Source organism: Anser brachyrhynchus (assembly GCF_964034855.1).
Source record: "Anser brachyrhynchus genome assembly, chromosome: 12".
Taxonomy (NCBI): domain Eukaryota; kingdom Metazoa; phylum Chordata; class Aves; order Anseriformes; family Anatidae; genus Anser; species Anser brachyrhynchus.
Window position 1 is genome coordinate 2,309,585 of NC_137707.1, and position 15,270 is coordinate 2,324,854.

General features: G+C 36.9%; 1 protein-coding gene across 8 annotated transcripts in view; it reads right to left on the reverse strand.

Annotated features, from left to right (window-relative positions):
- The window catches only part of BANP (BTG3 associated nuclear protein), a 146,329-nt gene that overhangs the window by 60,895 nt on the left and 70,164 nt on the right, over nt 1–15,270 (reverse strand). For 4 of the 8 annotated variants that reach the window (XR_013938247.1, XM_080552058.1, XM_080552060.1 and 1 more), the window contains 3 exons: nt 11,190–11,320; nt 9,000–9,071; nt 7,011–7,055 (listed from right to left, as the gene is read on the reverse strand). Coding sequence is in view for 5 of the 8 variants with exons in the window: in XM_080552058.1 (XP_080408184.1) it covers nt 7,011–7,055; nt 9,000–9,071; nt 11,190–11,320 (248 nt within the window). In the remaining 3 variants the exon portion in view is untranslated. Of the gene's footprint in view, nt 1–1,757; nt 5,261–7,010; nt 7,056–8,999; nt 9,072–11,189; nt 11,321–15,270 lie in introns of all 8 variants that reach the window. The other 4 variants (XM_080552061.1, XM_080552062.1, XR_013938248.1 and 1 more) reach the window with 3 other exon arrangements.

The window sequence follows — 15,270 nt, forward strand, 5'->3', positions numbered from 1 at the left end:
AAAAAACTTAGCAATCACTTTTTTGTAACAGAACATTAAGGATGTCCACTGAGAAAAAGAGAATACTTCACACATTTTGACATTTAAAACCATAAGCGTAAAAATTGAAGGTACTTTCCAGTCATTGTGGCTTTCAATATCTGCTACAGCTGTCTGCAATGTCTACAGAACTCCGCCATTCAATAACTCATTTCTGAAATTCCACATCATTATCCAGGAGAGAAATACAATTATACACAACAAGTGCAAGTGCTCATTGTGTTTGAAAAAAGTACATTCACTTCCAGGCTGTGCAAGGTGGCTGAAAGGCAGAAGGATCGCTTAACTCAGTGACACGGACATGGAAAGAAATGGTGCCCTCAACGTCACTGCATCAGAGTTTAAGTCTTACCAAAACAGAATCCCTGGATTTACAACACAGGTGGTTTTCAAAAATGGTACCTCATCTATAGAGCAAGGCCTGTTGACTTTCAATGAGCTTCTAAATCACTCAGCATTTTCTCTGACAGTGGATAAATTATGTTATGTAGGAAAAAATATTTGGTGTTTCAATGAAAGATCAGAATTATTTTTGCATTCTCCAACTACAGAGAAAGTATTTTCCTATTAGCATATCCTAAGTAGCAGATCCCCTTCTGCACTTTGGTTCATAGTTCCTTATGTTTTCCCGACTGCCATTATGCCAATATCGTCTCCTATTACTGGGTAAAGAAAATCATTGTTCTGTTGTCAAATATAACAACGTGCAGGAAACTACTTGTAACAGAGCCACAGTGACAAGGACCACTGAAGAGCAGTTGCTCTGCTACTGGACAGCGTCATACCCTGGTTTACAATTACAAAAGAGGTACAAACCTTCTACAAATGCATTTTAAATTCTATAAATTCTATAGCTAAAATAGTTTATCACAGCTACCTTTTGTTGTTGTTGTTTCACACAACACAAATTTGTTACTTTTTTCTTACAAAAGTAATTTTCTAGAAATATTGTGTTACTGATCTCCTCAGAAAGTTTTTTTTTCCATTTTTTAATCCATACACATTTGTAAATCTTAATATACTTAACTGCTTTAAAATTGTTTTTCTTGATTTTCATTTCCCAAAATACCTGTTTAACTAAAGTACTACCTTCTCTAGAAGACTAAGTTTTCAGAACTGAGAAGTCTGGCAAGTATTTTGGTTGATCTGCTAGCAAGAACAGAATTTAAAGTGGAGAACAGCCCTTCTGTAGGCTGCCAAAGGAGTGTATGTGCACAAAGGACTATGCTTGTGAAAAAAAGGAAAAATTGCAATTAAAATGCTCATGCTAAAAAGTTTAAGTAATCTTACTTTGTCCATAAATACAAAGGACTTGTACATCAAATTGGCATGAAGCACGTTTTGTTCATTTTGTTTCAAAATCCTTCTCTTCATTTTTGCTCCTAAAAATACAGCTGACCTGCAAGACTTTAGTACAACCTATTACCAAAGAATCATTTAGAAATAACCAGTTACTTTTTCAAAACCGTACAGGCAGTGTCTAAGTTCCAGCTGCACTATATTGGGTCTTTAATTCTGTTGTTTTTCTCCTAACAATCCTGTTTGTTTCTCTGTGCATATTATTCGAAGCAGATGTGCTGAAACAGGACAAAGCTTTTTCAATCTACTACTACAGCTGGTGCAGAACTTAAGGTCTTCTTCCTCTCCCTCCTTCGCACACAAGCACACACGCGTGCACACACAGACCCTATGTCAGCAATGCATGCAGAAAGACTCACGCTGTGAATGTGTCTCTGTCCCCATGGTACGACAGTTTACAAGGTTGATGTCGGAGCAGCACATTCCTTGCACTTCAAATTTCCTCCTCATTTCTTAGTTTTTGCTGAGAAGGTAGCTGACAATCATCTTAATACTACTGCCCTCTACTGCTTAAAAATTAGGGCCAGGAAAAAACACTCCTACATTATAATCATTCTTGACCAAAGAATCCCAATAACAATTTTTAGTATTTTTAAATCCAGAACTTTTTAATTAGATCCATTATATGGGAATCGAGAACTGTGAAATATGGTTTTTTTCTCTGTTTCAGATAATATATTATTATTGAAGTTGGTAATATTGATAGCAAGTGCAGTATCTATTTCCAAAGGCTTAGTAAAGGCAATTAGAATGCATATTCAGAAAGTACTTTAGACGGTTTCTCTCCCAATGAAATAACATCTGCAAAACGCATAGAAGTGAGCAGAAGCCGAGTTAATATGTCAACACGTTTTTGTTTGTATAACTGAAAATCACGCTCAAGTTACGGACTATATTGGACATTAAAAAACCATGGTGTCCTCGCTAAAAGCCAAGTGTGAGCATCTCAGGAATTATCAGGGAGGTAAAAAGAGGCTTAACGTAAGCTTGTAAGTTATTTCTTCTACAAACAAGCCTATTCTCGTTTTAGTTTGATCTGATCGCAAGTAACGGACCCTGGATTTTACGTGGAATTATTAGAATGAGCAGGGTTTCTTCTGAACATTTGGAACCATTTCTCTGCCTTTTCCATTGCTCTAAGATTTAACAGCTTGCCCTTCGCTTCAGACTACAGCAGAGTACAGAAGTAGGACAGATGTTTCAAACATAGGTGGTGAGGTCATATCTCCTCCTGCGCTGTATTACAGGGTGTGCTGTGTGTATTGAAACCAGATCTGAACAAGACATCAGATTCATTCTCCTCCTGAGGACATTAAAGACAAGCCTTCGCTGATCTGTTTCTCATACCCGTGTATATCCTAACTTTTAAGGCCCAACAGCAGCTAGCTGCTACTTTGCAGCACTGAAGTCTGCTGTATTTTCTCCATCACAATGGCAATTTTGCAAGAATCTCTTTTCTGACCGTGGATTCATGAACTCTCATAACAATCATCGCGCATATACTGAGGATGCTTTTGTAAAGCTTACTTGGTGAGCCACCTCCACAGCCCTGCACCTGAACTCTCCCGGACCTAGGAGGTGCCCCAAAGCCCACAGCAGCAAGGTCAGAGCCAAAGTTCAGTAGGAGATAACGTGCAAATGCCTCACTGAGCAGCAGAGAAACGTGTTAGTGTTATCAAGGTGACCCCCTCTCTCTCTAGGTATACGTAACTCAGCAGTTCTGGATACATCTCAGTGCGCCACTGATTACAAATTCATCTGGAAGAGATTGTGTTTACAACTATATAAGACGTCAAGTTTCTTTTTGAAAAATGTAACGTATCAAGTAGCAATTCTATATGTTTATTTCATACACGCATGAGGAAGAATGACAGTACAAAAGCAATTTACATTTGCTAGCTTTTTGCTGCTAAACCATACGTACTGCTCGTTCTGGATTCCCCTCATTATTCTAACATACCTACAGATACCGATACTTGAGATTAAGTGAACTAATGCTGCTACTCTTATTAATTATTTGTTCATTGAGCAGAACAAATTATCAGCTCTCCAGTAATATATATGATCTTATTTTAGATTTTAAAGTGCATTAAATTTTTAATTTAAAAACTAAGGCTATTAGTTGAAGATCATTTGCCTGGTGTCATTTTAATTAATTTCTACAATGGAGAAACACTGGCTGTGCAGATGTAAAAAACTGAATGTCTAAAACATGATATCAAGGACTGTCAAACTGCTGAGGTCGGCCTCTTCTATCCCTGTACGCCCCAATATATTTCCAAACCGTGTGGCACCACGTCAGCACGGCTTGTGCAGGATGCACACTGCGCACCTCCTGGGATGCAGAACACGAAAGCTCACAAAGGAAGAAAATAATGGAGTTTGGGAGAAAGAAGGCCAGGTGATGAGAGGAAACAGAGAGAGACATCAGAAAACCTCTGCTAATTCACAAGTATAAAACGCCAAGCCCAAAGAAATTCCCACTGGTCAAAGGCTTCAAGTGTTAGTTAATACGAAGTCTAATTATTTTTGCAGTTTGGTATTTTTATTAAACGTGCATTGAAATATGAAGCTTTCAGCTAATAGAACACATGTGTAGGTAGAGAGTTTTTCTTTTTGGCACGATTTCATTAGTTCCATGAACAATGATGCCAGAAAAACAAGATCTAAATTCAGTGCAACTACCAGGACGGACGATTCAGAATGGGGTTGGGGGGAGAAAAAGAAATCAACAACTGCAACACTCTGCAGAGAAGCTACCATTTACTGCCAGCGTCGTGAGGCTGAAAACATATCTTGGAGGTTTTACTGACAAAATTTCACAGCCGATTTATGCCATTTTTTACTTTTGTTCTTATGAAGTTAACAGCTCCATGCTTTGCAGCCCCAGCTTCTTGTAAACCTTTAACTTGTGGTTCAGAGCAAAAGCCTGCATCAAGAGGCAGACCTAAACCTCGTCTGAACAGACAGAACATTTGACGTCTGGGAAGTGTACGATAATACATGGGAAACAGAAGAATACGATGAATTTCCAAAGGGAATATTATGAAGCCAAGCTGAGACCTAGTACTATTAATAAGTACATATTGGTCAGCTAAGAATATTTGATAGCTGACTAAAGTCTCAAATGTGACACATTACTCACTTTCCCTATTATCAATATTCTTTGGTGTCCCCTGGCAGGGTGCATTGAATTTCCTAACAAGGAAAAAAAAGACCGTCTCCTGAAAAGTAATGGACAGGTGGGAAAACCACAGAAGTCCTTTTGATCACAGGTCATGTACAGATGACTGCAAGCTACTGGATTGTTTGACTTCCATTACCACCAAACCGTATCATATGACAGGTTTTTGTGCTCTTATCCCACCGCGAGTGCCAAGGAAAATGTATTAGTTTCAACTTCCATTCTTAAACCACAAACAGAATTTAGTTTAACTCATTTTCCTTTGCACTTTTTATGAGCTAATAGCTCAAAAAAAAAAAAAAAGGTCGCTCGGCACAGATCAGCTGATCAGCAGAAGACAGTTGAGCCACAGAGCTCCCCTCTACCCCCTGGCATAAGGCGCACGCAGCTGCTGCAAGGAATCATGTGAGTGCTACTCATCCACTTCACTGCAAAACAGCCCCACAGGGCTCCAACTGCTGCTGAAGGCTTCAATGGCTAGTGAAGAAGGGAGATAAAATCCCCTAAAGAGTTGCTTGCTCCTATATTTTGTGGTCCACCGGAAAACCGTTCAGCAGCGAGTGCTTTTGGAGGTGCTTAAGGGTTGCTGTGGATTAGTGCAGATGCCAGCTGAAGCGTGACACCGCCAGGCTGCCGGGTCCCACGGGACAGCAGGTACTCTTCTGCACTAAAATGCAGCTGAGAACATGAAGAAAAAAAAAAAGTTTCCTCGGAAAAGCTGGATGCTAACTTTGCTTCCTACACATACAGCCACAACCGCTTAAAACCAAATTATCTCTATAGTATACACAGTATATAATAGCACTGATGCCTTCATACAGATAACCTACTGATGTTGATTTCAACAGAAATCAATTAAATCCTGCTTTTCTTCCCTATCTTGTGTATACTGTCACACACTTCAATGAACAATGTACCCATATAGATATACACACATGTGCACACACATTTACAACCAAGCACTTTTAAAATACCATTTTTCCAGTGCAGCTTTATTTTCCAGGTACTAATGCTACTCGGTCAGATTATCACCAAAACCCACAATTTATGGGCATTTGGATTTTGTAAGCTTTTTTAACTTCATAACTATTTTAGCATGAGACATAGCTGAATGTTACTGTTGTATGAGAGGACCCACAGGTCCCTGCCTAGCATGGGGGGTTTCCAGGAAAACATTTATCATCCAAGCATTTCTCTTAAAAACAGCCTGGATTTGCAACAATATTCTAGACTACATTATTTGTTTTTATGTGAGAGATGCAATTTGTGGCATACTTGTTATGAGTACGTATTGTATAAATCACCAAATTCAAGTTAATCCATACATGTCATTGTCAGAGATACATACCACCACCCAATATTAATTTTCTAAGGCAACATAGTTTTGATAGCAATATTTTACTCAGAAGGCAAAATGAACACTAAGTTCTAAAACAAAGGTTCTGATACGTCTCCAGAAAATCACCTTTCCCAGTCTCACTTCTGCAAATGTACTTTTGATTAAAGTCTCAGTAACAAACATTTAAAGTGCAGGGTTTTTTTAATCTTTTCTTTTTAAATACAGATTAGATTGCTTCCCCATATAAAACACTGTATGTGGTCAAAAGTTCAGAGTACCAATAACTTTTAAAGGCCTCAGAGTTCAAGAACCTTTGCGGTCTAAGCCTTTTCAATTCAGTGCAGTACTCAAGTTCTAGCCATATGTCTCACAGCTTATTATTATTCAACACGAACAAGAAGAAACATAACAATTTTTTTCAAGTGGCCAGGCTAGAAAGCTTCCTACCAGGATATTCTTGTGCTGTGGATACTGTAATAATTCAGCATTTAGTAAAGCATGTCTGAGATCAGATGTTAACAATTTTGCCAACACCTGACACGGAAATTCTGCTAATTTAAACACTTACTGACTCATCACTCAAAGTAAAAACTTTTTTCTTACCTCATGTATGCATAAGCACCTAATAAAGCCATCTTATCAAAAAGAACAAAAGCAGATGTGAAAGATCAGTTTCTCCCAAGACAGCCATATAATGAAAAAATAGCTGCTTAAACCTCAGCAATAAACGTTCTTAGGTTTGCACAGACTGCAGTCCACATCTGGCCACAGTGACAGTTGATAACACGGAAAAGAACATACTGTACATAATGTAATCAATCCCGTTAGTAAACATAAGAGTGAAGAGGCCAAAAAAAGCGTATAAAACACAGGGATAAAGTATATTGCAGGAGGAATGATATAAATTTGGTCAAATACTTTCAGTCCTCAGACAAAATACTATGTTTGTTTTCTCATTTTGCAAGTTTTTATATAAACAAAGGCCAGAACAGATTTTGTTCTTTAAAACAGACAAATAATGCCAAATCATTCCAATTGCAACAACAATTACAAAGTAAAATGCTGCTTAAAACTCAGCTCTGTTCCTACCTGCCCGTCTTGACCAACATGAACTTGATGTATCTGTAGGTTTCCCTGTAAAATACAAGCATTAAAATAAATACAAGTTGGGAATTCAGAAAGTTCTCTATCCTGAAAAAGGCCTGTTTCTCATCTCATTATTAAACAACTTCAATATTAAGGAAACCTATTAATTTAGGAAATTCTTCTGAGGGCTATTTTGGCAATTCAGCTACACTTCAATGCTCGGCACTTTAACCACAGAGGATAAACAGACTTTTAAAAAAGCAAGGAGGTTTTTCAGCACCCACGTTTTCATTTTTGAAAGTTAGTGTGTAATGTACAGCACTTTTATGCAAAGTCTGATTGTATGGCCTTTGAGGTAAGATTTTCATTTTTACTTATTTATATAAAACTGAAAATGCAAGTCAAAGCCTTACTAAACTAGCATTAGCAGTGTAACATTTATTTGTTTGGAGTGCTAGTCACTATTTGCTATTATAAAATCGCTGCCTATGCTAACATGTTTTTGATATCGAATTTTGATAAAGTAAAGGCAAATATAGTTCTACTACAGGAATTACATCTACTACAAAAAATTCTGAATAACGTACTTTAAAGGAAACTGTAGCTACAAAATTAAAAATGAAAGCAGTGTCATTACAAACTGAGTTTTTATTCATATGCTCAGTGATGCCTTCTTAAAAGCACACGGATTAAGAAAAAACAGTTACTCTAACACCAAGACTGCAGTGAAATACAACATTTCAGGAAAGAATTTGCGTTCTTTGATTTGCATATTTTCTACATTTTCTTTTACTGGCAACACATCGTCTTTTTTGAAGCTGTGTACATTGCAATAAATTTAAAACCAGATGTGTTCATCTGTCACAGACAAATGTAGTGCTTAAAATTCTTACATTCAAGAAACTCCCAACCAATGGACGCTCGTGTTTAAACCTCAGGATCATTTACAACTAGTAGCTGATGAATCCGATTTTTTTTTTCCAGTGGCTTTTTAAACTCCTTCAGCTTTATTATAGCACACTATGCATTCCCAAAACATTCTGATCCTTCCTTTCTTCTGTAGGTCTGACAAGCTCTGTCAAGACTACTGTCTTCAGCTGTAATATTTATATAATATTTATTATATTTACTCTGCAATACCTCCCCCTGTGTCATCAGTATTCCTCCTAACCATAAGTGGTTTTATGAGATGTTATTTAGGGTACTTTGGAAATGAATTAAACTAACCCACAAGCAGATATGCTTAATGTTGAGTTAAAAAAAACTCTACAGGGAAATCAAACAGAGTAAATATTGTGGTCTGTATTTATGCTTAACTTTATTTTGCTACGCCTTTTTCATATAAACAAACTCTAAGAGCAAAAGACATCTGACAGCAGCCTTTGCCATTAGGAATCTCTATACATTCTTAAATAACCAACAAGAACCTCACTCAGGTAAATCGAGATGGCTTCGGTAGTTCTGCCTGAGTGGGGAAAAAAAAGTTGAAAATGGAGGGTTCAGTATTGGATTTATCCATTTCCATTCTACTGCACTATTTTTATGCATTTTTATGCATATTTTAAAAAAATATGAAGTGCAAATACTGCAGTGCCAGATTACTTGATCCATAATGAAAGTAAATTCACTTCAATCTGGAATTTATCTTTAATAGATGTAGTTTGACTACAGCACTCTTACAGTTTTCCTGTAACACTCTAGAAGTACTACACTCTGTCTCCAATGAAGACCATCAGCTAATACCTGAATCATTAACATAACACACGCAGCCTTCTTGGATGGCCAAGGAAAAAGAAAAAAAAAAAAAAGACAAATAGCATATTGCATTTTCTGCTGGGGCACACATTTCATTCGGGCTCCAGCACACATGCTCACTGCTACCCTCACAGTCTCTGTAGCATGCTGCAGCAGTTCCCAGAGGTATGGTTTTAGGATTGGGGCCCTATGTCCAGGCCAATGCCTGCTCCATAGGTACCCATGTTTTCGGCTCACCTCACTGTCCTGCGTGATCTGGACTTGCTCGCCTTGAGGAACCTGGGCTATGTGAAGATGTCCCTGCGGGATCCACAACAAAAGAAAACACCAGGAAGCATCAGAAGAAAACCAAAACTAGAGGAAGAAGCTATTAACTTGGATTCAATGCAGCTTAATGGATTCACAGTTGTAGATGGAAGCAAAATACTAAATGAAAAACATTAAAAATTGCTTTTAAAAAGTGTAACCACATTTCACCATATTTTCATGCAAAGTGTAAGTGAAGTGAGTTTCGAAGAGAAAATCATTCATTTTCATGTAGGAGGAAAAGGAAATGGACATAACAATAAATAACATTTATGTAATTAAATAACATTTCTCTACAAAAGAAGCATCTGCAATTTTTGACTGATACACAAAATGTAAGACTAACATGCTTTGGTAGATTAGGTCTCCTAAACCTGTGTGTTCAAAACAAGAAACCCATTTAAAGAACTTGGAAACTCAGTTCTCAAAACAGATGTGACAAAACTATTCACAAATAGTTATTTTTAGAAGGTACCTGTAAGTATCCATAAATCTTTACAAATTCACAAAGTTAGGGTGAGGTACAGTTCCATGCTAACAACCATCTCCCAAGCTGCTATAAATTGGCACAAAGTTATTAATTTGAATGCAGTTACACTAGCTTATATTAGCTGAGAATCTGCCCTAACGGTTTTAATAAGGTTAATGCTTTGTGTTGCTGGCCATACCCGCCACTTCAGAATGGTATCGTGCCTATCATTTGATCAAAATGCGGATAAGAAAGTGGAAGGAATTCCTCATGCACCCTGACAAGCCGTGAGAAGTCTTTGCTACTATGATGTACCTGAAGGGAGATTGGATTCTAAATAACCTACTTCAGGGTTTATAAGGCTTTGTGTTCATTTTAATATGCTTGCATGAGACAGAGATTAAAGATAATCATTTGGAATTCTGTCAAAGGCTCTTCTTATTTTATAACACAAGAACAATTGCATGTGATTTTCAAAGAAACACAGATCCCTCTATTTCAAACAGTTTCATTTCCTTTGGAAGGAAACTGTCTATTTATAGGGAGAAAAAACATACTGAAAGTATCACTCTGACAATAAAGACTGTATATAAAATTAGAGCACAGCCCAGTCCACGTTGAGATTAGAATCACTTTCCCTCCTTAACATCAAGCTCTCAGGGCTCCCAGGAAAAAACACTGAACATTTAAAAGATCCATTTATAGTGTTTTCAAATAAGCTTTTTTTTTTTTCCTGGGGAAAGGGGCGAAGAAGGTGACTTTTCTTCACCTTTGTATCACACAGTATTCCAAAAAAGAACTGCTCACTCATCTTTTGCAGATACATTGCTGGCCTTCAAGGACAGCGTGTTTAGTTTGTCCACAAATTCCAACAAAATCTTTTTGAATCGTAACTCTTGAAGTTTAGAGATATTCAGCAAATCCTTGGCGTTCAATTCAGCAGTACAGATGACTACTCCCCTACTAATGACTCAGACTGACCTATACACATCATTCCCTCAAACTTAAAAAGCAGCACCACTTTCTTCTGTTTCAGGGACGTCCCCACATTTAAGACAAATGATGACAACACTTAGGCCGTGGGATGCAGTGGATAAAGAGTCTTTGATAAAGAGTCTTATGGTCAACAAATGTTAAGTATTTATAACTTTCGCTTATATGTGTATCTGAATGGATACGCATGTAAAGGGCTCAGCTAACAGATGTTCAAAAATGCTTTAGAATGCAGTTACTTTTAAAAATGAAAATAAATGAATCTGACTATGAATCAAATGTGGTTTTGTTTTGAATGTCATAGTCAGAACTACTTCTTACATTTAAATTGTACACTTTGTAGGTCTGCTATTATTATAGTAACTGTGCAAGCAAACGGCCAAGTAGAGACTTGACTACTCAATTCTAGTCAGAGTAATCAATGTGCATTTATCTGTAACAATTTTGTGAGCAAATCCTGCACTGAGATTTTTGCCAAATAACCCTTTAAAAGTTGTGTGTTTTTTTTTTTATACGACTTCTATGTTTAGTTTCTGAAAATCATGCTTAAGAATTGATGATAGGTCATTTCATAAAAATAAATAAATTTCAACTGAAGCAAAGTCTGCAGTAACGTAGATTGTTTAAATAGAATAACGTAGAAAAGGTTGAGTACATACTACTTGGACTTGTCCATCTTCTCCTATTTGGTGGATCTGGACTTGCTGAGCATTGGCTAGTGCATAATGTAGTGCCTGGGGCTGGTTCTGTTGGATCTCGTTAGAAGCTGAAACTGCGCTCTGCGGACCCTCTGAAAGAGACAAAAATGCAGCTCTATCATATCTGCAGATCTCGTGCCACCCATGCAACAATGCATACTTAAAAAACGTGGAAAACAAACGCAGTCAGTAAGCAGATGCAGCTCATTTATACCTTAATATTCTTTATGCACGTTCACTGCACAAGTTCCAGTGGAGTCCCAAAGGTTAGTTTTTAAATGTAAGCTTTCTCAGAGACAAAATATCTTTTGAATCTAGATTAAGGGTTCTGCAAATGTAAAAGTAGTATCACAGGAAAAACACACACGTTTCGTAGGCAGTTTATCACTTTCTTTTGTGCACCCGTGTAGCTGAGAAATATTACTGCTTATTTTACTGTAATACCATGCTCTACTACTAGTAAAAAAAAAATGTGCAAAAATCACCCTCTAAATCATCTCAAAGCTGAGTCTCACATAGTCTTATCCTATGACAGTGTCCCAGTTTCCAAAATCCCTTATATTTTTCGTGTTGACACACACAGACTTTCTCTCCCTCTCCAAATACAGAGGACAGAACATGTGATGTCCCAGACAGAAGCCTCAGCACTGCAGGCTGTCTCAAGGAAGAGAACAAAACAAAACAAGCAGTTCAATTAACAAAAAAAAAGCAGGTCAATTTCTGGACTTGGATGAAATTTAAACAGTACCTCAAACTGGAAATTAAAGCGTTCTGAAAGTGCTCCTAGTGAAAACGTATGCAGAGGATAAGACCAAAGGACCTGACCGCTTTCTTCTGGTCACTGTGTCACTCACCAGGAAAACCATCGCATGATTTCAAGAGGATAACAACTTGTATTAGAAGTTGACATACTGTATATTTATTTATAGGCTTTCTGGCCTCAGGGAAAAGAACGTCATAAATGTAAGAGGCAAAATGCAAGTAAAAAGAACTAAAATTATTTTGTAATATACAACCACTCAAACTATTATTTTTTGTAACCTGAAGTTTTTATGCATTTGGGGGTCAATGATACTGAGACTAATAATGTCTGTACTAAGAGGTTGAACTGGAATAAGAGGCTGATTCTGTGGAATCCACCACCAGCAGGTGACCACCACTGGATACCCCATTTCCTTTTGAGAGTCAGGAAAGGCAGAGGAGCTTACAGCACAATGACACTTCAGCAGCATGTGACAAGGTCAAGTACACACTGCTGGGAAAATCCTCACAACGTCCCAGTATCATGCAAATTAGAAAGATTCAGCATGAGTCCCGGTTTTGTTGTTTGGTTGGTTTTAATCTGAGACAACTGGGAGAACTGGACCATCCTAAGTCTTTTAGAGTAACGAATATGAAGCAAGGCTTTTTATATACAGTATTTCCATAATCAGTTTAATGGTTTTCTTTTGCTATGCTACAAAAATATATCATACGAAACCTTTGAAGTGCTACATTTGTTTTACAATTTTTCGCAAGTATTTATTGCTCTGACCATGACTTATGCTACATGGTAACATAAAACACATTAAGATCTAACACGCAGTAGCATTCAATACTACAGGGCTTTCAAACTGTCCAAGTGCAGGAAACTGTAATGAAAATATTTAAGAAACAGTGTCACTCTACTTCCATTGTAGATAATTTTCTTACAAGATGTTATGTATTGTTTAAATAAAGACTACAAGGGCTTCATCCTGCTCAGAGATGATTGATGGCTGATGTATTTTTTTTTAAATGTGATGGATGGTTACTGAACCAACATACCAGGTTCTGGTTTTCATAAATTTTTAATACCTCTACTTAATACCCTAAGATTTATTCTGGAAACAGAATGTTACTTTCAGAAGACTGAGCTTTATCCAATCATACAAATATTTTAATGGAAATGTTCTTTAATAAAATTATCCATTTGGTTTTTTTTTTCATCATGTCTGCAAATGTTTGTGGAAAAACACAATTCTGAGTTTAAGTCTGAACATGAGAATTGGACACTAATTCAATACCGCCGAGCTAGTATTTACTTATTTGTTGAAAAGTTTAGTTGTCTAACAATTCAACCAAACAGCTGTCATTATGTCAACAATCTGCAAATACGTAACTACAACCAGAACACTAATGCAGTAACTCAGTAAAACATAACGAGTACATGTTTTTGCTATCTATTGAATACCTTATGTTTGACTAGTAGGTAACTCCAAAAAAATACATCATTTCTTAAATATAGCCCAGTCGGTTACTGTACAATCCTGGTATTTCCTGCACTGTTGTACGGTATTGCTGTGAAGAATTCAGGACTGGATTAACAAATCACAACTAGTACAAAAGTCCTGGCTGCGGTATGAAAAACTGCAGCGGCAGCCAAATAAAAATGTGATTTGATCAAATTGTGATACTAGATCATCAAGCAAGTTTCTTTATGCAATTAATCTTTATTTTTTATTTCATAAAATAGCATTTTGTGAGGATATTAAATGGCTAAGAATGCCCACTGTTACTCATCTTGCTTCTTAGAGGCTACTGCTGGTCCGTACAGCTGTGATTTTGTCTTCCCAGTCTCCCACTAAGTAACTCAACAGCTGAGCTGCAATTCACCATCTGGTCAAACCATGGTGTCCAAATACATAATCCTTCACTTAGATGTGTGCGTGTATATATACATAACTTCATATATATACACACACACACATATTTGAGTGTATATATAGATATGCATACACATCACTAACCGCAAAACTGGACTTGGGACACAAGTGAGGTTAGATACTTGTTTCACTTCCAGATTTAATAACTTTATAACAGTACTTTTCCTGTAGCTTAAGGTACCACTACACAAACTGCAATGCTGTACTTCTGAGAACACACTAAGATGCGTTTATAATTAGCATTCATTTTCTGTTTGGGGAAGTTATGCAATAAAGTGAAATCAAAGAAATAAGCACCAGCAGGTAAATTATATATATATATATTTATATATATATATGCACATAATATATATATATATTATATGCACATATTGAAATGCATTTTAAACTTTATTTAAAAAACATCTTTTGCTTCACAGATGCCAGAAATTATTAAGCTGTTCAGAACTGGGAAGAGAAGATATGCACTGAATGCAGTCATACTGTATATCTTACCTAACCTACTATGGTTACCTACAAATAGCTTTCCAGTTTGACTTCAGTGCAACAACCACAGTCTTTCCTTCCTCCTCCCCACCTTTTTTTTCTTTTTAAGGAATAAAGAAGAGGATTGAGCAGTGTCTAAAAACACATCTTTTACATTTGTTTTTCTCTAAATATCTGACCAGACAAAAGTAATATTTATCCATTTTTAAACATTCTCCATTAAAAATAAACACAAACATGAATAGCACACAGCTTGAATAGAGGATATGTCAACAGTTATAAATCACTATCATGTAAACTATCTGGCTTCACATTTACAACTTTGATATATTAGAGAATCCCTGGCACTCAGAAACTGCACAGCTGAACTCTTGCTGTGAAGTCTTCCATTGCACTTCTTAGGGGTATTTCGACATCACCCGAACGGCGTATATAGTGCCAATACCGAGCACCTGACCTGGGGCATCCCCAAAGCATCCTCCGTGAGAGGGAAGAGCTTTGGAGCTATCCAGAGAACAGAAAACGTGGCACTGACCACTCCACAGGTGGTTAAGTTGCGATAGAGGAGAAAAAAGTAACTGCTGAAATATTCCTTCCTCACAAACTGAAATCGGACCTTTCACATTTTCCATTTATTTACTGTGTCTGCTTGTGAGTCAACGAAAATTTAGCTTAAGTAAGTCTGTCTTGTCAGACAAACGTTCAAGAGTTGGCAAAATTACCCTCCGTAGAAGTTACTCGTCTCATTTTTCAAAGCTAATCTTTCTCAAACATTTCAGAGCAAGATTAAATTTGTCAGACAAATGTAATTTGTAACTGTTTCAAGAGCATGCGTTTAACTTTCAGCTAAGATCAATTTTAAAAATTCCTCA